Source organism: Gekko japonicus, unplaced genomic scaffold (assembly GCF_001447785.1).
Source record: "Gekko japonicus isolate JY-2015 unplaced genomic scaffold, Gekko_japonicus_V1.1 scaffold3641, whole genome shotgun sequence".
In the NCBI taxonomy this organism is placed as follows: domain Eukaryota; kingdom Metazoa; phylum Chordata; class Lepidosauria; order Squamata; family Gekkonidae; genus Gekko; species Gekko japonicus.
Genome location: NW_015168768.1, coordinates 44,875 through 67,872, shown reverse-complemented (window position 1 = coordinate 67,872; position 22,998 = coordinate 44,875). Strand labels below are relative to the sequence as shown.

Sequence of the window (22,998 nt, the reverse complement as noted above, 5' to 3'; positions counted from 1 at the left end):
TAGCTCAACTGAGTTAATTCTCATAGTTTTAATCCAACAGTTGGAGATGCCAAAGATATAATCTGGGTCCCCAAATCCCCCTGCAGTCTCCCCCTTTCTTCACGTCGCAGGAAGGTACTGAAGAATGAAGTATTCTCCTCAGAAGAATTGTTACCTCAGTTTCTCCTCAGAAGAATTGTTACCTCAGTTTCTCCTCAGAAGTATTGTTACCTCAGTTTGTCCTCAGAATAAGTGTTGCCTCAGTTTCCCCTCAGAAGAATTGTTACCTCAGTTTCTCCTCAGAAGTATTGTTACCTCAGTTTGTCCTCAGAATAAGTGTTACCTCAGTTTCTCCTCAGAAGAATTACTTCTGCATTTGAGGGCTGTACTGAAGGCCTGATACACCTTCTGTGTGTTGTCTTGTCCTTCCATGGAGTTGCAGCCTACCCACAAGCCATGGCAGTGGGTTCTTGCTTACAATCTTTGAACCATCAAACAACCAGTCTGCTTGTAAAAGAACAAGTTTGGCTTTTCAAAAAGTTTATGTTCGGTTAACTGACCTCTGAGGTCTTCATGTGGAAAAAGCAGCTCCTCCACATTTCGCAATATCAGTTACGTTGATGTGATTTGGAGAGCAGGTTCTGGGAAATCAGATGTGGAGTAGCGTGGAAAAGAGTGCTTAGTTCTTCTCTCATGCTCACCTCTCACGTGACAGAAATCCTCAAGGCAGAGAGAGGGAGAGAGAATTGGCAGCCTTTTCTTTTTCAGAAAATGTTGGTTCTTTCAGATGTTTCTTCCTATCTCTGGAAAAAATAACATTCTCCTGTTTAGTATCAAAACCAAAGCTATCATGTTGCAAAGGTAGCATTCGTGGTTTTAAAAAAAATTCTGATTAGTGTGTTGGGGTGAAAAGTTACCGTTCTCGGCGTTTGCCCGAGCTTTTGCTTCAAAATCTGAAATGAATTTGTATTTACAGTATGGTAGTCAATCTTACTCTCTGTGTGCTGACAGAAGCAAGTCATGAAACCGTGTCCCTCCTGTCCCCTCACTGTCTCCTTCTTTTATCCTCACCACAGTGTGAAGAGTGCCTATGTTGGCAGCACAGTGTATGCATGGGGTTGTTGGAAGACAGCATTCCGGAGCAGTACATCTGCTACATTTGCAGGGACCCGCCTGGTATGAGTAAATTTTCAAACTAAGTTCTGAAGTTTCCAGCACTTGTACTTTGCCATTCTAGCTTTTGTGGTTCTCACCTGCCGGGTTCTCTGGTTACTGGTTTATATGTTGCTCAAGAGCCAGTTTGGTGTAGTGGTTAAGTGTGCGGACTCTAATCTGGGAGAACCGGGTTTGATTCCCCACTCCTCCACTCGCAGCTGCTGGATGACCTTGGGCAAGCCGTAGTTCTGATAAGAGCTGTTCTTGAAAAAGAGCAGTTTCTGTCAGAGCTCTCTCGGCCCCACCTACCCCACAGGGTGTCTGTTGTGGGGAGGGGAAGGGAAAGGAGTTCGTAAGTCGCTCTGAGACACCTTTGGGTAGTGAAGGGTGGGGTATAAATCCAATCTCTTCTTCTTCTTCTTTCCCCATTCCATCCCAGTGGTGATGTAATTCTGTATTCTGTCCCTACATGTTTGTATGGTCACTTGCTGGTCATCTGCCGTATTTCTTAAACGATTTATAGTCCACCTCGTTACATAGTCTCTGTACAGGTAACATAAAGGTCTAAATATCCCAGGTGAAATAATATCCAGTAAAACTCAATGAATATGTATCCTTCTACCTGCTTAACCCCTATTATTTCCCACTTGCCCCCTCCTCAGCTGTTCTAGATAGGGTCTTACAGTGTTTCTGAAATGCTTAAGTTCTGACTTCAGCAAATTTCCAATGAGAGGTAGCCCAAACTGGGGGCGGGAGGGGGGTGTTGTCACCAGCAACTGTGCATCCAGATGTCCTTGTTAATGGGGAGCCATTGACCGCTCCAAGGTGATCTCAGTGGGACATGAGGAGCAGGAGAAGACAGTGTCTGAAGGACATTTACATTTGTAAGTAAAAAACTACTTGCCTTCACTTGCGCCCAGAAGACGGCAGGCAGAAAACGTACAGCTTTTTCTTCACTTATTGCAGTGGGTAAACACTACTGCGGTGGCTCAAGTGGTTAAGATGCTGAACTGCAGCCTGTGGAAGGTCAGTAGTTCAGCAGTTCGAGACCCGGGTGCCGCATGACGGAGTGAGCTCCCGTCTCTAGTTCCAGCTCCTGCCAACCTAGCAGTTCGAAAGCAAGACATTGCAAGTAGATAAATAGGTACCACTTCGGTGGGAAGGTAACAGCGTTCTGTGCGCCTTGGTGTTTAGTCATGCTGGCCACATGACCACGGAAACGTCTTCAGACAGCGCTGGCTCTTCGGCTTGGAAACGGAGATGAGCACCGCAACCCTAGAGTCAGACTCGACTGGCTTTCGAGCAAGGGAACCTTTACCTTTAAACACTACTGCTGACCGTAGACACAGCTGCGAATCCAGGAATATCCAAAGATAATGAAATTGTGTAACGTGTGTGTGGGGGGGGGCAGTCTGTGTCATCTGACTTAAGCAGGCCTACCTACCTTCTAAACATAAATATTGATCTGCATTTTATGGTCACTTCCAGTTACAAGTGTAATTACATTGGAACAGGTGTGAGTGGCTCATGAGTTAAAGGTGTACGCATTTCTTAAAAATCAGATTAATTTCAGACATGCTTTTCATTGTCTTGAATGTTGAGGACTCTTTTTTACTGGGTTTTTCTTACCATTTTAGTCATCCCCCCCCCCCAAGCCTCAGGGAGGGAGGGAGCGTGAGGAAGATGGTCTTGCCAAACAGCTCTTTTTTTTTTTAGGGGGTGTGTGTCTCCCTTCCTTTAAATTTAAAGGGCTCTTATTTTCTATGGGATGATTTGGTCTCCAAAATCAGAAGCCGAGGTCTACTACCCACAGGCAGTAATGAGGACATTGTCTCCTATGGATAGACCTGTCCCATTTATCTCCCATAGAAATAATATTGACTCCATTATATCCTGTGGTGGTTAGACAAAGGCTGGGCGGCCAGGTCTACCCAATCAGCTGTTAGTTAGTGCATCCAGACTGTTTAAAATTTAAAGGACTACTGTTTTTTATGGGGGGGTGGCCCTTTAAAATATAAAGGGAGGAAGCCACTGCTAAACAGTGGACACACACGAACCTGCCTTATACTGAATCAGACCCTTGGCCCATCAAAGTCAGTACTGTCTGCTCAGTCTGCCAATGGTTCTCCAGGGTCCCAGGCAGAGGTCTTTCCCATCACCTCCTGCCTGGTCCTTTTAACTGGAGATGCTGGGGATTGAACTTGGGACCTTCTGCATGCCAAGCAGAGGTTCTCCCACTGAGCCACAGTCCCTTCCCAGCTTCCTCTCTCTCCCTCTTGGCTCCTGGTTCCCAAAACACATGTGAAATTCTGGGAGACCGATTTTCTTTACTCTTGAAACTTGGGAGCATTTTGGGTCATTTCAGATACCCTTGGGATTACCTGAAACAGGTAATTTCCAGTTTATTTTCAGTTTACATGTATCTGGATGCATACCAATACTACTCCTGAGTGTCTATTTCATTCCTTATAAAAGGAATATTATGGTCTCCAGAGTGTGTATAATGGGAGCAAAATGGGCATTGGCACACGCGGTGTTGTATACTTTCCCCCGTGAAGTTATTCACTGTGCAGGAAAAAGGCCTCTAAATTGGCCTCCTTGACCCTGATCGGATTTCTCCCCTTGCTCGCAGGTCAGAGATGGAGTGCCAAGTATCTCTATGATAAAGACTGGTTGAACAGCGGCCACATGTGCGGCCTCTCGTTTTTGAAAGAGAACTACTCTCACTTAAATGCCAAAAAGATAGTGTCAACACATCACCTCCTGGCTGACGTGTACAGTGTTACGGAAATACTCCGAGGACTGCAGTTGAAGATTGGGATTCTCAAGTAAGAGACTTCTAGTGTAACTTGATTTCCCTTTTTCTCCCTCCCCCCCCCTTTCCCTCATCCTGCCCCAGCAGCGGTGGGGATCTGGGACGATGTGTATTTTATCTTAAGTGCAATAAAATGTTCAGGGCTATTTTTGGGCAGGAACGGCGTTCCGGCTGGCTCCTAAATTGGCCACACCCAGCAGGAACTCATTAGCATAATAGGCCACACCCAACAGCAGGAACTCATTAGGATTGGCTACGTTAGGGGTGTGTGGCCTAACATGCAAAGGAGTTCCTGCTACAAAAAAGGCCCTGGGTTTTGACAACAAACAAGGTCAACAGAATAAGAAGCAAAAGGTGGGTGTGGCTGGATGACCACACTTCTGGTAACACGGGGTGTGGCCTAATATGCTAATGAGCTGTGCTGTCATGGGTGTGGCCTAATATGCTAATGAGTTCCTGCTGTTGGGTATGGCCTATTATGCTAATGAGCTCCTGCTGGACTTTTTCTACAAAAAAGCCCTGAAAATGCTCATTAAGAATCTTGGTAGTAATATGGCTTGAATGTAAAAACTGGAGAAACGGTGACCCATTCAGCCTTTTAGCATAGATTTGTGTCCATGAGACACACACCACCCTGCCCTTTGTAGCGATGTACTTTTCCTTTCCATGCTGTTTCAACTAGCTACTGTTAAACTGGACCAACTCTGTGTTGAGGTAGCTTGAGGGGACAGGTTTTGGAGGAGCGGCAACGTTCTTTATGCCTCCAGCCAGTCATCTACCTGTTCTCTTTACCACCGCACTTTCCCAGACCTCTTCCAGTGGTTCACAGCAAGACGTACAAGCCACCTCCTGAACACTGTACCCCTGCTGACTGAAGGGAGCATCCTTGTACAGAGGCAGCAGACCTCTGAATACCACTGCTGGGAAGCCATGGCAACAGGGGAGAGGGTCCTCAGTCTCTATGCCATGTTTGGCACATGAGGGCCCGTGACTGGTCACTGAGTGATACAGAATGTTGACTAGATGGACTACTGGTCTGATCCAACAGGGGACTTCTTATGCTCTTAACACTCACAAGGTTCCTCCTCCCTACGTGGACTGACTCTGTAGCCGTTACACCATCCCAGTCATCTGGAGCATCTTGGTCCAAAAGGGCTCAAAACACGATCAGCTGTGTGGCTTATCCTTTTGGCACAATTCATATTCACCAAGCTGGTCCCAGCTACCATTGGCTATGGAGATAGTTTCAGGTGGATGGCTATGCTGGTTAGCAGTGGAAGAGCCAGGTTCGAGTCTAGTAGCGCCTTAAATCTAGCTGTTCATTGGCTACAGATTTACTCATAGGCTGGACACATTCTGACAACTTAGTTTCACTTCTCTGCAGCGGCTGCATGTTCTCCTGTTGGGCAGCTACCTCCGTGAATCTGTCCGTAGATCTGTAAAAACTGTACCTAAGGGTAAACTTCCCGTCTACTTCAACCAAGGCTACTTTGGGTACCAGGAAAAAACACACACACAAACCCTGTGATATGAACACTATTAAGAAGATTTATGTAACTTTTTAGACTTTGTAAAATTGCAAAATGTTTTTTCAGCATTCTCAATTATACAATATTGTAAAAAAAAGTCCAGTATAGTCCAACATAAAGTAATGCTACTACTAAACTAAATAGTGCTTAGGAGAGCATAGCCAACAAAATCTTTGAACCTATTGGGTTGCTCCTCATATAAACACTTATTATGGAACCAGAAGTAAGTTTTCTAAAAACTAAGTTATTAAATCATTATAGTTTAAAATAACTAATTTCCATGCAGCTACATGTGAATTTTCATTGATTATGGTTTATTCCAGGATATTATGAAGGAAATTACAATACTGAGCTGGATTAAGAAGCTGACCCCCTCCTTACAATATAGGATTACATCTGAGGAAGACTGTAAAGTTGAAATGAGTTCATAACCGTGTACTCATTATGTTGGACTATATTGGACCTTTTTTTTTACAATATTGTATAATTGAGAATGCTGAAAAAGCTTTTTGCAATTTTATAAAGTCTAAAAAGTTATATAAATCTTCTTAATAGTGTTCATATCACAGGGTTTGTTTGTGTGTTTTTTCCTGTTGGATACCTGTGATCCCTCTTGTTTTGTGCTACTTTGGGTACCAGCCTGACACCTGCAACTCATTTTTTTCCTTCCTCCTAGGAATAAACATCACCCCGACCTTCATCTGTGCGCTTACACTGGTGTGCGAAAAGAGCAAGACCAAAAAACTCTTGGATTGGAAAGAAGGGTATTGGCTGTGCCAAATACCATTAACCTCCCTGAAAGGACAGGTTGTGGTCAAAACCATAAAGAGCCCCCTAGTTTGCCCCCAAAGATGGAGGAAACGTACATTACGAGTGAGCATAGTTACCAGAAACCGCAGAGTTTTGTTCCGGACTGCAGAATGATGAACGATCCCATGAGCTCAGACGACGACGCTAGCAGCTTTGAGGACGATCGCGAACTTCTCTTAGAGGATAAAAACTGTTTACAATACGCGTCTAAAGAAGATGGTTTCGGCTATCAGGTAAAACTACCCATTCATCTGTGTAATCTTTCAGGACTTCAGGTTGTCTTCTGGTAGAACGGTAGACCAGTCTGTAGCATCTTTTGTTTGCAGCACATCAGATCGGTTGAGGGATGGGAAAGTTACAGACAGTTTTAAGAGAGAGGACTCCTTTAAGTCTATTTTGAATTTGTGCTTAGGAAGACTGAGCTCTTAAAACTTTTGTACAATTAAGGAAGACTGATATTAATAAAGGGGTTGTGCAATATCTTTTGTGATATATAAAGAGACGATACTTAGATGTTTGGATATATGATCCTTTCTATGTATTAATGTGTATATGAGAATTAACATAATTGTGAATAATTTGTAAGAAATATTTAAAAAGTAATATATAAATACTGGGGGGGGGGATTACTTGAAATCATTTGTAATCGTCTGTAGCACGGTATTTGCTGACTTTTGGGAGCTCAAACACTGTCACGTGGGCAGAGCCCCGCTCAGTGTACGCACCTGGTAGGTGGCGATGGAGCAACAGGGAAACCTTGGAAGTTCCAAAAACTTTCCATAGTCGTTGTTTTCACTTCATTGAGTAGCACAAATCAGCAAAACATTGGTCTTGTTTGTCTTTCCCGGAACTGATCACTGGTGTATTCAGTATCAAGGGGCACAGCAGGCATGATGCTTTTCTGGCACAGGGGTGCTTCTGGACGAGAGGCACACAGCAGCACGTGCCTCTACTGCAAGGTTCCCTGGTCTCTTTCAGCCTGCGGGCAGCTTTGGAATTCTGACACAGTGTGGTGGGCACAGCCACAAAACAGCATTTTGAAAGATCTGCCTAACCTATGAAATCTCCACTAGCCAATCAGAAGTCTTGCCAGTCAAAAGCCGCACCTGGCCCGGCCCACTTTCTAAGGGCACTGCATCCCTTAATTTTTGTTTTTGTTTTTTTGGAGTCCTTGAGGTGTCCACTAGTAGTTTGACACGAGCTTGGTGAAACTTGGTGGTCGCCAGAAAAGGTGTTGGTGGATGCCATGGCACCCACGGCAGGCTTGTAGCTACAGTGGGGCTATTCGGGGTTCCGCCCTCTTTCTTAAAGGCCCAGCCCCACAGAGCAATCGTTTAAAGCCTACCGCTTGGGTTTCAAACCAGCAAAAGAGGAAGGGGTGCCAGCAATCTATAAACCTTGGTCCACTCAGTTGAACTGAACAGCTCCAGAAATTCATCACAATATCTGTACTGAGTTGGTTCCAGAGGATAACAGAAAACAGGTATTACACGCAGATGAACTTTCTTTGGAGAATTGTGTGCAAAGTCTTCAGTTTCACGAACTCCAGGGGATTTCTACAGCCTAGCTTTCTGATGAGAAGGGGCCATGGCTCAGTGCTAAGGCACCAAGCAGGAGGTCCTGGGTTCAGTCCCCAGCATCTCCAGTTAAATAGATCTGGTGATGTGAAAGACCCCGGAGAGCTGCTGCCAGTCAGAGTAGGCAATATTGATCATGATAGAACAATGGCCTGACTGCGTCCCTGTTCACATGGCACGGTGAACACACAAAGGTCCTGCATGTTCATTTATTTGTAAGAGCCAAAAGTACAGTTGTGTACAGACAGAAAAATAATGGCAGCCCCACCAGGGGAAAAAAAATTGCCCCACAACATACAAAATCCTGGCTACGGGCCTGACTCACAAAGAGAGAGAGAGAGAAGAAGAAGAGATTGTATTTATACCCTGCCCTTCAGTACCCAAAGGAGTCTCAGAGCAGCCTACCTCCTTTCCCTTCCTCTCCCCACAACAGACACCCTGTGAGGTAGGTGGGGCTGAGAGAGCTCTCTCAAGAACTGCTCTTTCCAGAATAGCTCTGACCGAACTTGTGACTGACCCAAGGTCACACCAGCAGCTGCACGTGGTGGAGTGGGGAATCAAACCCAGTTCTCCCAGATCAGAGTCTGCGTTCCTAACTACACCAAAGTGACACCATGTTGGGACCTCCTGCTGTACTGAATCCACGTGGTACATTTTGTACAGAGCCCCTTAAGCCAGAAGCCTCTGTGGAACAGCCATCTCCAGAGAACCCCATTGGAGCCCTCTAAGTGCCTCCACCCCCCACCCTCTCAGCCGATGGCAGCCCTCGGCTTCTTTGTAACACAGAAGAGATAGACGAGGGAGTTTCAGCGGAAGAGACTTCACAGCTTCTCCCGCGGCCCTTTCTGCTGCTTTGAGAAGAGGCAGGGACCAGTTGAGAGGGAGCCAGCTATGGAAGGAAGCCCTGTAGTGGCTCTCAGAGCCAGTTGCTGCCACAGCTGCCTGGAGGCTTCTGACCCCAAACCCTTGGGAGAACTGCAGACTCATTCACACTGCTCTGAAGTAATGCCAGTTTTAGACACTGTTGCACGTGAACGGGCTCAAATGTGACTTTTCCAGTGAAGTTGTAATGAAGAGGCCCTTGCATGCCTTTTTAAGTGCTTTTTGAGACCTCGAGGTGTGTCCCGTTAGTACTACCCACATAAGACTGGCGAAACTAGTAAAACAGTTTGAGATCCTGTTTGGTGTAGTGGTTAGGAGCACGGACTTTAATCTGGGAGCATTGGTTTGATTCCCCAGTCCTCCACATGCAGCTGCTGGTGTGACCTTGGGTCAGTCACAAGTTCGGTCAGAGCTATTCTGGAAAGAGCAGTTCTCGAGAGAGCTCTCTCAGCCCCACCTACCTCACAGGGTGTCTGTTGTGGGGAGAGGAAGGGAAAGGAGATTGTAAGCTGCTCTGAGACTTCTTTGGGTAGTGAAGGGTGGGGTATAAATCCAATCTCTTCTTCTTCAAAATGGCCCCCTTTGCAATTTGCATTGTCTGTTTTACCGCTGATGATACAAACTTGTTTCAATAGCAGACATGTACCAATCCATGTAAACTGCCTGCTTATGCAGGGGGGGGGGGCTGAAACCTTCACTCAAGAATCAACATAAAAGATTATGCAGTTACATCATTTGAATGTACTGGTCCCCTCCCAGTTCAAGTTTCCAAGGATATGTTTCGTGAGAAATGGAGAATAAGAGGAATCTCATAGTTGTAAACCGGGTGATGGTTACGACAGGAGCCGGGAAGTGCGTCTGGCTGAGAGTTAATACTCAGCTGACTTGGGAAACCTCGGAAGATGTTCAAAGTTTTTGTTTCCCAAGCGCAAGTATTGGGAATCTGCCTCTTCAAGAGAGCTAGCAAGAGGAAAGGGTCTGTTGTTTTGCACGGTTCTGCTCTACGGGAACGATCTATCCACAGCTGACTTTTAACAGCACAGTCCTAAGCAGAGCTTGCCGCCCTATGAAGTCAATGAGCACAGAATGGCGTAACTCTGTGTGGGACTCTCAAGGTCCCACCAGGCAGGAGGGTTAAGCATGTGCTCAGCTGCTGGCTCTTCCTGCCAGCACAGAAAATGCATGTTCCTTACTGCGAGATCCGCATTTCGTGACTTCCATTGCCGTCCTTCATAGCCCTTTCTGTACGTTTCATTAAGGCGTGTCCTCAACAGTGGAGAAACCACCCTCGAGTGCCTATAAGTACAAGTTTGTCTTCTCGTTTAAGAGCAGCTACCGTGCCTGATCTAGGGTTGCCAGGTCTGACTCAGGAAATATCTGGGGACTTTGGGGGTGGAGCCAGGAGCCAGGATATGATGTCACTTTTGTGGTGTCACATCCTGTGATGTCACTTCCAGGACCACCACCACCCCAATATCCAGAAGGTTCCTGTGCTTCCATGGTAGGCGCTTGTGCTTCTAACACAGTGGTTGCTCTCAACTCATTCTCCACCCAAGCCACACGCACGGGTACCATTTAGGGTTTCCAGGAGAGGCTGACAAGCCAGCGGGGGACTTTCCAGGAGCCTTCAGGAGAGGGGAGGGAAGAAGCACCATTGAACTCTGAAGAGAGTTCTGGCCGTCACATTTAAAGGGACTGCATTCCTTTTAAATGCCTTCCCTCCATTGGAAATAGTGGAGGATGGGGGCATCTTCTTTTGAGGCTCATTGAATTGGACCCCTGGTCCATTTTTTTTAAAACTTGGGGGGGGGGGTTGAGGAGAGGTATCAGATGCTATGCTGAAAATTTGGTGCCTCTACCTCAAAAAACAGCCCCCTCCCAAGCCCCAGATACCCACAGATCGATTCTCCATTATACCCTATGGTGACCAGTCTCCATAGGGTGTAATGGCGTGCCCAGCAGAATTTCCTCCCCCTCCCCCCGCTTTCTGATAACCCTGAAGCGCGGGGGAGGGCCTCCAAACCAGGGGATCCCCTGCCCTTAACTGGGGATTGGCAACCCGAGCTTGATCTTCCTCCTGCCAATTCTAGTAGAGTTGCCCGAAATGACCATGGTCAGGTGGTGCCAGACAACTGTGGCCTTAAAAGACGACAAAGATTTTCTGTCCAAATCCCACGATGGCCAAATATTCGTGGGCCGGGTGCGCTGTCGAACTGTGACCTTACAACATGACATAGGATGGGTTTGTTTGTTTTTTGCTAACTCGATTTTGTTGTGCTGTGATTTGCGCAGAGGCACTTGGCCGAAGGGAACACCGTGTTCATATTTAATGAGAAAAGGGGAGCCGAAGAACACGTGGACGCTCGTCTTCAGTGGCAGCTAAACCTCCTCACCCACATAGAGAATGTACAGAACGAAGTCACCACCAGGATGGACCTGATCGAGAAGGAAGTAGACGGTAACTGTCTTCAGGCACTAAGAGCACGTGTCGAGATCGGGGCCTCTCCCCCTCGGAAAGGCTCTCTGAGGGTAGCAGTGGCCACTTCCGTGTTAATTCAAGCACCAAAGTGTTTGTGTTTTACCCAGCTGGAGTTATTTACTCAAATAATTTATTGCCACTTAAATTAACTTGGGGCGGGGTGGGGGGCATGTTTTATTCCAATTTCCTGTGCCTTAAAGGGATTATATTGAGAGCCAGTTATGCGGTAGCGGTGAGAGCAGGGGTTCTTAACCTCGCAGGGGGTCCATGAACTTGGATTAGGAAAAAAATTACATCTTCATTTTCACTAACGCCTAACTGAAATCCAGCATTTCCTTCTATTTATTTATTTATTTATTTATTTATTTTGTACGATTTATGTCCCGCAGGCGGGCTCAGGGTGGGTTACAGGTCACATGAGGCATGACAGCAAAACAGTAAAGTAAAGGTTCCCTTGCTCGAAAGCCAGTCGAATCCGACTCTAGGGTTGCGGTGCTCATCTCCGTTTCAAAGCCGAAGAGCCAGCACTGTCTGAAGACGTTTCCGTGGTCATGTGGCCGGCATGACTAAACACCAAGGCACACGGAACGCTGTTACCTTCCCACCGAAGTGGTACCTATTTATCTACTTGCAATGTCTTGCTTTCGAACTGCTAGGTTGGCAGGAGCTGGAACTAGAGACGGGAGCTCACTCCGTCTTGCGGCACCTGGGTCTCGAACTGCTGAACTACCGACCTTCCACAGCCTGCAGTTCAGCGTCTTAATCACTTGAGCCACCGCAGCTCCTCTACTTTGTGAGCTACTAGCATTAAAGTTGTGAGTGAGTGATTTGGCAGCTCCACACACAGTATCACAAATATTACAAGTTAAAAGTTTAAAATTCGAAGAGCGCCAAGACCAGCATAAGGCATTGCCTCGATGGCGACGCTATGATGTGCTTCTGAGCAGTGCCGGTGACGTTGGCCACTGGACACAGGCCACGGCTACCGGTAGGGGAGGTCAAGAGACGGCAGAATTTGGACGCTCAGCCGCCTGAACTAAAAGCCCAGCGAAACAGCTCCACCGTGTTGGCAATAAACCAGTAATATTTTTATTAAATATTTTGATAAGTGTATTTCAGTATAATTGGTTTCCTTTGTTAACCCTATGTACTTTATTTTGTGCATAGTCAGTCTTGCTGACTTAGACTGCCAGCGGGTCTCCGGGGTCTCAGGCTGAGGTCTTTCACATCACCTCCTGCCGGGTCCTGAATTGCTCATAGGCTTCACCAGACCGCCAGAGGGGTCCGCGGCACACACACACACAAAAAGGTTAAGAACCCCTGCATTAGATGGTCGGGCTGGGATGCGCCCTCTAAGCTGTGGAGTCTTGTGAGGAAGAATTCTATTTTGTGAGCTACCGGCGTTCAAGTTGTGAGCGAGCGATTGGGCTGCTGCACAAATTAGTGTGCTCCGGAGCCATCCTTCCTGAGCGAAGGCAAAAATCTGTGAGCCGGCGGCTGAAAAAATTGTGCGCTAGCTCACACTAACTCAGCTTAGAGGGAACACTGGTCCCGGTTTGACTCCCGCTCTGCACGGAAGCTTACCGGCTGAACTTGGGATAGTCCACAAACTCTCAGGCTGACCTACCTCACAGGGTTGTTGAGAAGGTGAATTGGAGGTCAGGAGAATGATGGGTCCAAAAGGGGGGAAAAAGCAGGATATAAATGAATGGAAGCCCTCCCTCCCCAAGATAGTCAGGCAAAGCTTTCTGAAGCTCTTGGGGGGGAAGGGGGGGCTCTGCCCAACTCTCCACCTCCTCTTCTCTAGACTGAAGAATTTTCATGTCCCTCAGCCTTTCCTCATAGGTCTTGGTCTCCAGGGCCCCCCGATCATCCTTTTCACTCTCCTCTCCAAGGTCCTATATTTTCAGTCCCCACCCAAGATGTGTAATGGAGATAATAAAGGAGAGGGGCTGCGGCTTAGTGGAAGAGCCTCCGCTTGGCACGCAGGTGCTCCAAGGTTCAGTCCCCAGCATCTCCAGTTAACAGGACCAGGTAGGAGGTGATGTGAAAGACCTCAGCCTGAGACCTCGGAGACCCCGTTGGCGGTCCAAGTAGACAGTACTGACCTTGATGAGCCAAGGGTCTGATCAGTTATAAGGCATCTTCATTAGTGCACACGTGTGTGTCAGCTTGACCTTACACAGAATTGCAGAAATAAATAAATGTGCAGCTGTTCATCCAGTGCCCCATGTGCACAGATGTACCTGAGCTCATGCTTTGGATATTTTTGTCTCTAATTGGACCCTCCTGTCCGTCTTCATTGCAGTCTTGGAAAGCTGGCTAGACTTCACTGGAGAATTGGAGCCACCGGATCCCCTGGCCCGATTGCCGCAGCTCAAACGGCGGATCAAGCAGCTCCTATCCGACATGGGGAAGGTCCAGCAAATAGCGACTCTTTGCTCCGTATGACAAACGGAAGACTGGTGGAATATTTAAAGACAAAAACACGATAGGCGCTCGCAAGGAATTCTTAATTTCTCACAATCTGCAAAACTGATGGGGAGGGGCAATTGGAAAGCGAAAAGGAGGCTCGGAGGCTGTTCTTTGATCTGCGCTGGCTCTCTCTCATCCCGAAGATCTCCAGACGGGGGGAAAGGAGGAAACCTGCAAGTAAAATCAAGGATCAAGACAATGGTCTGTGCAAATGCGGAGAAACTGCTTCTTATTTGGAGGCACTCCGGTGTTGAAATCTGCCTGAAGACGTTTTTAAGGTTTTCACGGGTAACAGCAGGGCCTCCCTCTCCTCAGATACCGGATTGAGAAAGTTTCACCCACTAAAGCTTGGCAACATTGGAAGGAGTCATTCTGCAAAGTTTTCTTCCAGTACCGATTGGCGATTTGTCGTCCACAATGTCTTGAAGGATGGAAGACGCCTCCCCCACTTGTCTGGATATTATGCAGGAAGACATGAGAGGGGGGAGCTTGAATAGAGTGAGACTGGTTTTGTGGTGGTCTCTTTATGAGCGTTTTTCTTGGAAGCAAAGTTCTCCCTGCCATGACCTTACGCTCCTTCTAGAAGCAAGAGAGGGGGAGGGTAAGGGGTCCGAAGTGCCAAATAAATGCTTTCGAAACCCATTGAAACAAGAGTGTGAATCGTTCAGGGGGGGGCGTTCCCCTCCCCCCCCCCTCTCCCCTGGCCTCTGAGTTCTCCATAGTGCCAGTAAAACCATCTGGAGTCGCACCTCGTGAACATCCATGTTCACCGTAACTTCAGTATTCCGGGCTCGCAGCACAGTTTTAAATCCCTTTGTCCCAGCGACTCCGGTCCAACGTTAGCTATTTCAAACGGCGTCCTCAGCTGGAATGAGGACCGACGAGCGTTGGAAGCGCCGGTGACCGGCTGTGAAACAGGGCCGCTTCCCACGTTCTTAGTTCTTTGCCTGGAAAAATAAAATATATATAGAAACACACAAATCGTAACATGTATGCCAAGACAGCTTAGCGGTACCTCTGTCCTCATCCCGATAAACCTGTCCCTGTGTTATTTGAAACACTAGAGCGGCCTGCAAGGAGCGCTTGCTGTGAGTTAGAATCGTGTCCATCAACTGAGGATGGATATGGGGAGAATTCCGTTACCCATAAGGGGGCCTCCATCTGCGAGATGGCGAACGAGCCTTCGGAAACCAAAGCCAGCCGACGTGCTGTTTTCAAACAGATGCTGGGCCCTTCCACTTTACCTTTTGCTCACCTGTGGTTTGTTGACACACCCAGTGCTACAGTATACACATTGGAGGTTATGTATATATGTATGTGAGTGTGTATGTGTGATATATATATATATAATATATATATATGCCCATATGCATATTGCATTCTAGAGACATATTTATATCGACATGTCTAGTTTTATTACCGTAGACTCAAGAACTCGGTGACGCACTATTTAAAAACGTCGCCTTTTAACGAGCAGTTTCTATGAAAAAAGAAAATGGAAATAATGTATGTACAGGTTTTGAAATTTGTAAAAAAGCAATTAATTTTTTTTTAAAAAAAAAAAAATCCCATATTTGACTGTTCAGAAGAACCCGCGCAGCGGAGAACGGGCTCCATTCTTGAACTCTTTCTGCCTCCCTGACTGTCTCAGTGCTGGTGATGTATATAAAAAAACACCCCTATATACGAGAGCTGCTCCGTAAGCAGGAAACTTGAAGCTTCCCTTGGGCTAAAAGAGTACAAGCCCCCCCCTGTACATTACGAAGGTATTTAAATTTGCAGATACACTGTTCTATATGTAAGGTACTGTATGTAAAGCTGTTTATTAAACTATTCTGCATACTCTGCATTCTTTCACTCTCATTCACCTGCCTTTAAATACAGACCGTATAAAATCCTTCTCATAACCCTGAAAAAGGGAGAGCCAGGGTGGTGTAGCAGTTAGAGTGTCGGGCTAGTTTGGTGTAGTGGTTAAGTGCGCGGACTCTAATCTGGGAGAACCGGGTTTGATTCCCCACTCCTCCACTTGCAGCTGCTGGATGACCTTGGGCAAGCCATAGTTCTGATAAGGGCTGTCCTTGAAAAAGGGCATTTTCTGTCAGAGCTCTTTCAGCCCCATCTACCTCACAGGGTGTCTGTTGTGGGGAGGGGGGAGGGAAAGGAGTTTGTAAGCTGCTCTGAGACTCTGAGTGAAGGGCGGGGTATAAATCGAATCTCCTCCTCCTCCTCCTCTCCCCCTCCAGGAGATCCAGGTTCGAATCCCCACTCTGCCTAAGCTCCTTTGTGGGGTAGCAGTGAGGATGAAATGGAAGAGAGGAGGACAGTGTCAGCTGCTTTGGGAACCTACTGAGTAAGAAAGGCTTTGTGGTATAAATGAAGTGAATAATAATACCGGATTTGCCAAGCAATTATTATTATGTGTTGTGGACTCTGATGTTAAGCATGGATCAGGAGTCACTGGGTGTGTGTGTGGGGGGAGGCATTTGTGAATTTCCTGCATTGAGCAGGGGGTTGGACTAGATGACCCTGGAGGTCCCTTCCAGCTCTATGATTCTATGATTCTACCTTTTATAAGGTTAGGCTGTTTGTACTGGGCTGGCACAGCCCTGTGACATAAGATGCTATCAGTTGCCAAGGCCAGGAATCGCACCTGAGACCTTCACAGCTAATGATTTTTTATTAAGATTTCAACAAAGTACAACACAAAAAAAAAGAGTACACAAAATTTAGAATTAAGACCATAAAGAAAACAAAAATAGAGTGTATCTCGATTTTCATGTATGACTGGTACAACTCAATTCTCTATTCACTCGGTAAATAAAAAAAACCCCTCTCTTTTGTCTATAATCCATTTCTCGTCCTCTTATTCTTCAAAACCATAAATCACCAGTTCACATTTTTCTGTTTCATACAAAAACTCCATAAGGGGTTTCCAGTTACATAGCTATAAATGTAATTAACGTATTTTCTCCGACGTATTTTCTCCAATCAAAGAAGCAAGTTTAGCCATCTCCGCAAGTCCTGTCATCTTCACTACCCATTCGACTATTGTAGGTTTTACTGAAGATTTCAATTTCTGAATATATAATAATCTCGCCACCGTTGTCAGATACAGAAATAAAGTCCCATGTGGCTTTTTTTCTAGTTGGCTATCTATTAATCCCAGCAAAAAGCCTCTGGTTTCAGTTGTACATTAATCTTTTAAAGTTTTTCTGAATAGCAGAATGTATGTGTATCCAGAAAGCTCTGGGCACCTGAGCAATGCTCCCTCTAAGCTGCTGAGTCTTGTGAGCAAAAGTTCTACTTTGTGAGCGACTGACATTAAAGTTGTGAGCGAGCGATTTGGCTGCATAAATTAGTTTGCTCTGGAGCCATCCTTCCTTGAGCTAAGGCAAAAATGTGTGAGCTGGAGGCTGAAAAACTGTGAGCTAGCTCGCACTAACTCAGCTTAGAGGGAACACTGCACCTGAGACCGTCGGAGTGCATATGTAAGAGCGACCAGCTATAAAGAAAACATTTATAAGGTTTACCATCGATGGTATTGGTCTCCAGATAGGATAGCAAAGTGCCACACTTCAGCATCGAAAGTATGCTGGCAATGTACAAAAAAACATAGGGACCTTTTTCCACATGTGGTGGCAGTGTGAGAAAGCTAAGAGGTATTGGGGACTGATACAAAAACTTGTTGCTATTATGAAGTTAAACATGGTCCTAACCCCGGAAATAGCTCTATTGAATATGATACCGGAGGATTATATAATAAATGACAAATATTTGTTAACATATATAACGACTACTGCAAGAATATTAATGGCCAAATACTGGAAACAAGATAGAGTCCCAGCAAGACAGGAAACACTAGCTACGTTGATGGAAGTAGCAGAAATGGATAAGCTAACCTTAATTCTTCAAGGGAAAGATGAAAGCGTATTTGTTAAAAGATGGGAAAGAATATATTGACTGGATTTATACTAGATAGGAAATCTTGACTCAAATGTAGGAAAGAATGTAAACGTGTAAATGTTAAGTAACATGCGATGACTGGAAAGACGAAGATATGTTAATGTGAATCACGATGGAAAAGCGTAAATAAAGAAGTTTTTTTTAAAAAGAGTGCATAGGTGACCGCACTGCAGGAGAGGGACGCGTGCAAAGAACTCTGCCCTCCCTTTTGCTGAGCAACAGTTGATCCAGGCCCCTGTTGAGTGTACGGTCTCCGGTTCTCCAGTTATTTCCCTGCGTACCTGGATCCAAGCACGTGACAGTGAACGTGCACAATGCTCATTGTCTTCCTCATCCCATTTTCTTTTCGTTGAGTGAAGTGAAGACCCTCCCGCTGTCTCGTGCGCCGTCCACGCTTTGTGTTTCTGCGCTTTTGTGTTTATTTCCGAGCAATGGGATGCGCTTCAAGGAGAGGAGCGGTGAAGAACTCCCAAGGTGGGGATGGGTTCAGGTCGATGGCCCTTGTGACTTTCTTGGAAACAACACCTGCGTCATCGGGCTCCCATTGAGTGCCCGGTCTTCCGTTTCATAAGTGAAGCCCTTCAAGCAGGGGCAGGTATAAAAGCCTGGCTGCCAACGGCACTCCACCTGAGCGTCGGGATCCCTGTGCCTGTCCAGGGGGGGGGATCGGCCTGTGTCCCCGAAATGGGCCTCTTCCTTCTTAACACCGTCCTGTGCTTCATCAATATAGCAGCAGCCAGTATCTTTGGTAAGTGAATCTCGTCAGTGAATCTCTGTGCCTTTTGCTTCTTTGCACCTGTCTTCTAGCCTTGGAATTCAGGTCTAACAACGATTATCACGTCTCCCTTTGCACAGTGTTCCAGGTGGAGTAGTAAATACACAGCTAATCGCAAGTAAGCCGGGTTTAAATTCTCTGTCAGAGTTCCAAGAATCACTTTTAGCCTAGAATTCATCACTCGTTGAGGCTTTTGTAGAAAGACGATGCACCGGAAATGCAAAAACTGTTTCAGGCGCAGGCACGTGAACAGAGCCTAATCCTTGGAGATCGCCACTGTTGTAACTGAACTGCAGAAAAAGCTGGCTAGGGAGCAAAGGTCTAAATCCACCTAAACGCTAGACCACAGAAACTCATGTTGCATCTTCAAGGTGCCGCAAGGTTCTTATTTTACTGTAACAGGTTAACCTAGCTGCTCAAATAGAATCTAATTCTGGCTATGGCTCAGGGATATGGGTGTTAGATAGGCAGATAATATTGTGAATGCCTCACACGCTTGTCATGGGTAGAACATAATTGTCAATATATCAATATCTCTAATTTTCAACATGGCTCCATCTGTGGGGCCACGGACAGACAAGACAGATCTTTCTGCAAAACAGAAGCCCCAGGTTTACAAAAGAATCCAATATCTTTTTTTAAAAAAAAGCTGGCTGGATTAAAAACCTAAAAAACAAAAGCGTTGTTTGTGGTTTTTAAGAAATGAATGTCCTCTGTGGCTGTTGCTAGGCAACCACAGCAGTATTGCCAGCCTTCAGTCCTTGGTTTCTATCAGTAAAGGGCAAGGGTGGGTGACAGGCCCCTTTCCAGGACAATAGAAAGAGTTAAGAGTCCAGTGACACCTTAGACTAATGAAATTTGTGGTAGGGTGTGAGCTTTCATGAGTCACTGCTCACTTCTTCAGATAGCAAGGGGGAGAACCAATGCATTTACCAAACTGGGGAGGGAAACGGGAAAGGCTATGGTTGCCAGCCTCCAGGTGGGGCCTGGAGATCTCCCAGAATTACACCTGATCTCCAGATGACAGAGGTCAGGACCAAAGTGGATAAACCGGACTGTCCCTAGTTGAGCTGCTTGGATTGGATTTAAGGGATTCTGCTGCCCACCTGCTACTGAAGATAACTTTGTTGCCCCAGCCAGTGGCAGAGGCAGATAAAGCTGGCAAGTGGCTATGCCTCTTGATGCACCAGAACTGTGCAAAGGAAGAAGTGAATGGAGGGGGCCGTGGCTCAGGGGTAGAGCATCTGCTTGGCACGCAGAAAGTCCCAGGTTCAATCCCCAGCATCTCCACTTAAAAGATGTGGCAGTGGGTGATGGGAAAGACCTCAGCCTGAGACCCTGGAGAGCTGCTGCCAGTCTGAGTAGACAATACAGAACTTGACGGCCACCAGCAGGGAATGGGGGATTGGGTTGCCAGCTTCAGGCTGGGAAGTGCCTGGAGATTTGGGGATGGAGCCTGGGGAGGACAGGGACCTCAGTGGGCTGCTGCAGACAGACACAGCTACCCATCTTGATCTATTTCCGGGACAGTTTCACTTTTGAGGGAGAATTCATTGCGGCCCAGTGACTTGCTACCATGTGGTATGCTAATGAGTTCCTGTTGTTGGGTGTGGCCTATTATGCTAATGAGTTCCTGCTGGGCTTTTTCTACAAAAAGAGCCCTGCGAAGGAGTCTTGGAGCAGCTTGCAATCTCCCTCCCTTCCTCTCCCCACAGCAGACACCCTGTGAGGTAGGTGGGGCTGAGAGAGCTCTGAGAGAACTTGTGTCTGACCCAAGGTCACCCAGGTAGCTTCATGTGGAGGAGTGGGGAATCAAACCCCCGTTTTCCAGATTAGAGTCCGCCATACTTAACCGCTACACCAGAGGGTTAGAATGAGGTGCCAAGAGGTTGACCAAAGAAACCAGAGGTCAAATCAAGCCATGAAGTGTGACCATGAGCCAGTCACTGTCAGCCTAAGGCTGGTTGTGAGGATAAAACGAGGGAAGGAAGAACCAACTTCAATGCTTTGATGAGAAGAGGTGGGATAAATGGGTTGGGCCTTGGTAATAAGGGGTGCCAGCTCCTGGAAGGCACATAGGTGGCAAGGGATGGGGCCCCAACAAAAGGTGAAGGCTGGTTCAGGAGCCGTACCAATTGGGACCAAGGGGCGGTTCTCAGGGGGTCAAGGGCTGGGGCCCATGTGCCCAGGGACAGTGCTCAGAGAGCAAGGGGGAGAACCAATACAAAACACCAAACTGGGGAGGGAAACATATAAATCCAATCTCCTCCTCCTCCTTGATGGACCAAGGATCTGATCCAGTGCAAGGCAATTTTTTGTGTTAAATTCAATATAAAGGTGTGCTAGATCTAGTCTTGTTAACATGTTGACTTGTCCCTGTCCCGTACACTTGAACAGCAGGTAGGATTAACAAACTCCAGGTGGTGGCTGGAGATCTCTTGGGATTCCAAGTCCTCTCCAGGCGACAGAGATCAATCTGGAGGAAATGGCTGCTTTGGAAGCTGGGCTCCATGGCACTATTATCTCACCGAAGTCCTTCCTCTTCCTAAGCCCCGCCCTCCTCAGGCTCCACCCCCTCCCAAATTGCCAGGTATTTCCCAGCCTAGAGCTGGGAACCCCAACAGCAGATGGCCGGTGTGATGTATTCAAAACTGCTAGGATCCTAATCCCTCCAATCCTATTGGTAGCCCAGGAAGAACAAACCAATCACGTGCCAGCAAGCTCCCTGAGAGGGAACGTCTGTGATTGGACTTTATGTACACAATCTCATTGGTTGGTATGTGTATAGTAGGCGTGGCTACATTAGCCGGGAGAGTTTAAAAGCAGAACAGCTTCAATGCAAAATCTGTTCTGGCTATTCATGTTGATCTGTTTGGAGTTGAGTTACGAGTTGCTAAATAAAGCTGAAATCACTCTCTGACTCTTGTTAAGTAACCGACTTAACAGCCGGCAGGAAAAGCTTTCCCTCCAAGGTCTTTTTAGCCTATATTCTTGAACAATATTTGGTAAAACTCCCGTTCCGTTCATCTTACAGAAGAGAGAATTTAGCACATGAGGTTTTCTGTCAGAGGACCGCAGATATGGAGGAGAGTCACAGTGCCATCCTGAACCAGGGTTGTCAACCTCCAGGTGGGGTCCGGAGATCTCCCAGAATTACATCTGCTGTGCGGATGATAGAGATCAGTTCCCTTGGAAGAAATGACCGCTTTGGAGGGTAGGCTACGGCTTTAGGTCTCACTGAGGTCCCTCCTCTTCCCCAAACCCTGCCTTCCACAGGCTCCACCCCCAAAATCTCCAGGCATTTCCCAACCTGGAGTTCACAACCCCATCCTAAGCAGATTTACAGCCTGATATGTCCACTGCAGGCAATACTTAGGACCAGGGGTCATTTCGTAGAAAAAGAGGTGCAAGAGCTCATTAGCATAACTTATTTGCATAGGCCACACACCCTGACATCGCCAGAAGTATGTCAGAAGGCAACACCCACCGCTTAGGCTCCACTAGACTGTTTTGGATTGCTAGCTATGGGGGGGGGGGGAAATGTGCAGATCTGCCCTCGCAGAGGAGGGAGAGCTTGTACCTGAAAGCGGGCCGGGCCCCCCCTCTGCAACTTACCTGGCTGCCTCTTGCTCCTCGTGGCCCGACTGAGGCCTGCTGGGAGCAGGGGGCGGGCCTTGTTGCATGTACCCGCCCCCTGGGCTCCTTACTGCCGGAGCTCCGCTCCTGTGCGCTCCTTCAGGAAATGACCCCTGCTTAGGACTCAGCGTGCCCTCTAAGCTGAGTTAGTGTGAGTTAGCTCAGAGTTCCTTAGCCTCCAGCTCATATATTTTTGTCCTAGCTCAGGGAGGGCTCCAGAGAGCAAACTAATTGATGCAGTCGCCAAATGGCTTGCTCACAACTTTAACGCCAATCGCTCACAAAGTAGAATTTTTGCTCACAAGACTCCGCAGCTTAGAGGGAGCAAGGCTTAGGACCAATGTTCCCTCTAAGCTGTGGAGTCTTGTGAGCAAAAATTCTACTTTGTGAGCTACTGGCATTGAAGTTGTGAGCGAGCAATTTGGCTACTGCATAAATTAGTTTGCTCTGGAGCCATCCTTCCTGAGCTAAGACAAAAATGTGTGAGCCGGAGGCTAAAAAACTGCGAGCTAGCTCACACTAACTCAGCTTAGAGGGAACACTGCTTAGGACTATGCTGTTACCAGTTTGGTGCAGTGGTTAAGAGTGGTGGACTCTTATCTGGAGAACCGGGTTTGAGTCCCCACTCCTCCACATGAAGCCAGCTGGATGACCTTGGGCCAGTCACAGTTCTCTCAGAGCTGTTCTCTCAAGAGGAGTCCTCTCAGAGCTCCTTCAGCCCCACTACCTCACAGGGTGTCTGTTGTGGGGAGAGGAAGGGAAGGCTATTGTAAGCCGCTTCAGGACTTCTTTGGGTAGTGGAGAGCGGTGTACAAAACCAAATCTTCCTTTTTACCAGATTTCCCCCCCTTAGAATCATAGGCTCATAGAGTTGGAAGGGACCTCCAGGGTCATCAACTTCCCTGTAGAATGCAGGGCAGTCA

At 47.0% G+C, this 22,998-nt stretch overlaps 2 protein-coding genes across 2 annotated transcripts in view; both read left to right on the top strand.

Moving 5' to 3' along the window:
* PHF20L1 (PHD finger protein 20-like 1) overlaps positions 1 to 14,980 on the top strand; it is a 70,986-nt gene extending 56,006 nt beyond the window's left edge. The window contains exons 15-19 of the mRNA XM_015415667.1: positions 1,056 to 1,155; positions 3,767 to 3,962; positions 6,155 to 6,521; positions 11,040 to 11,205; positions 13,535 to 14,980. Of these exons, the coding sequence (XP_015271153.1) occupies positions 1,056 to 1,155; positions 3,767 to 3,962; positions 6,155 to 6,521; positions 11,040 to 11,205; positions 13,535 to 13,677 (972 nt within the window). The 3' untranslated portion in view covers positions 13,678 to 14,980. The remainder of the gene's footprint in view (positions 1 to 1,055; positions 1,156 to 3,766; positions 3,963 to 6,154; positions 6,522 to 11,039; positions 11,206 to 13,534) is intronic.
* Positions 14,981 to 18,348: 3,368 nt separating this feature from the next.
* The window catches only part of TG (thyroglobulin), a gene marked incomplete at its 3' end in the record, with an annotated part of 49,473 nt that continues 44,823 nt past the window's right edge, over positions 18,349 to 22,998 (top strand). Inside the window, exon 1 of the mRNA XM_015415666.1 lies at positions 18,349 to 18,412. Within this exon, the coding sequence (XP_015271152.1) occupies positions 18,349 to 18,412 (64 nt within the window). The remainder of the gene's footprint in view (positions 18,413 to 22,998) is intronic.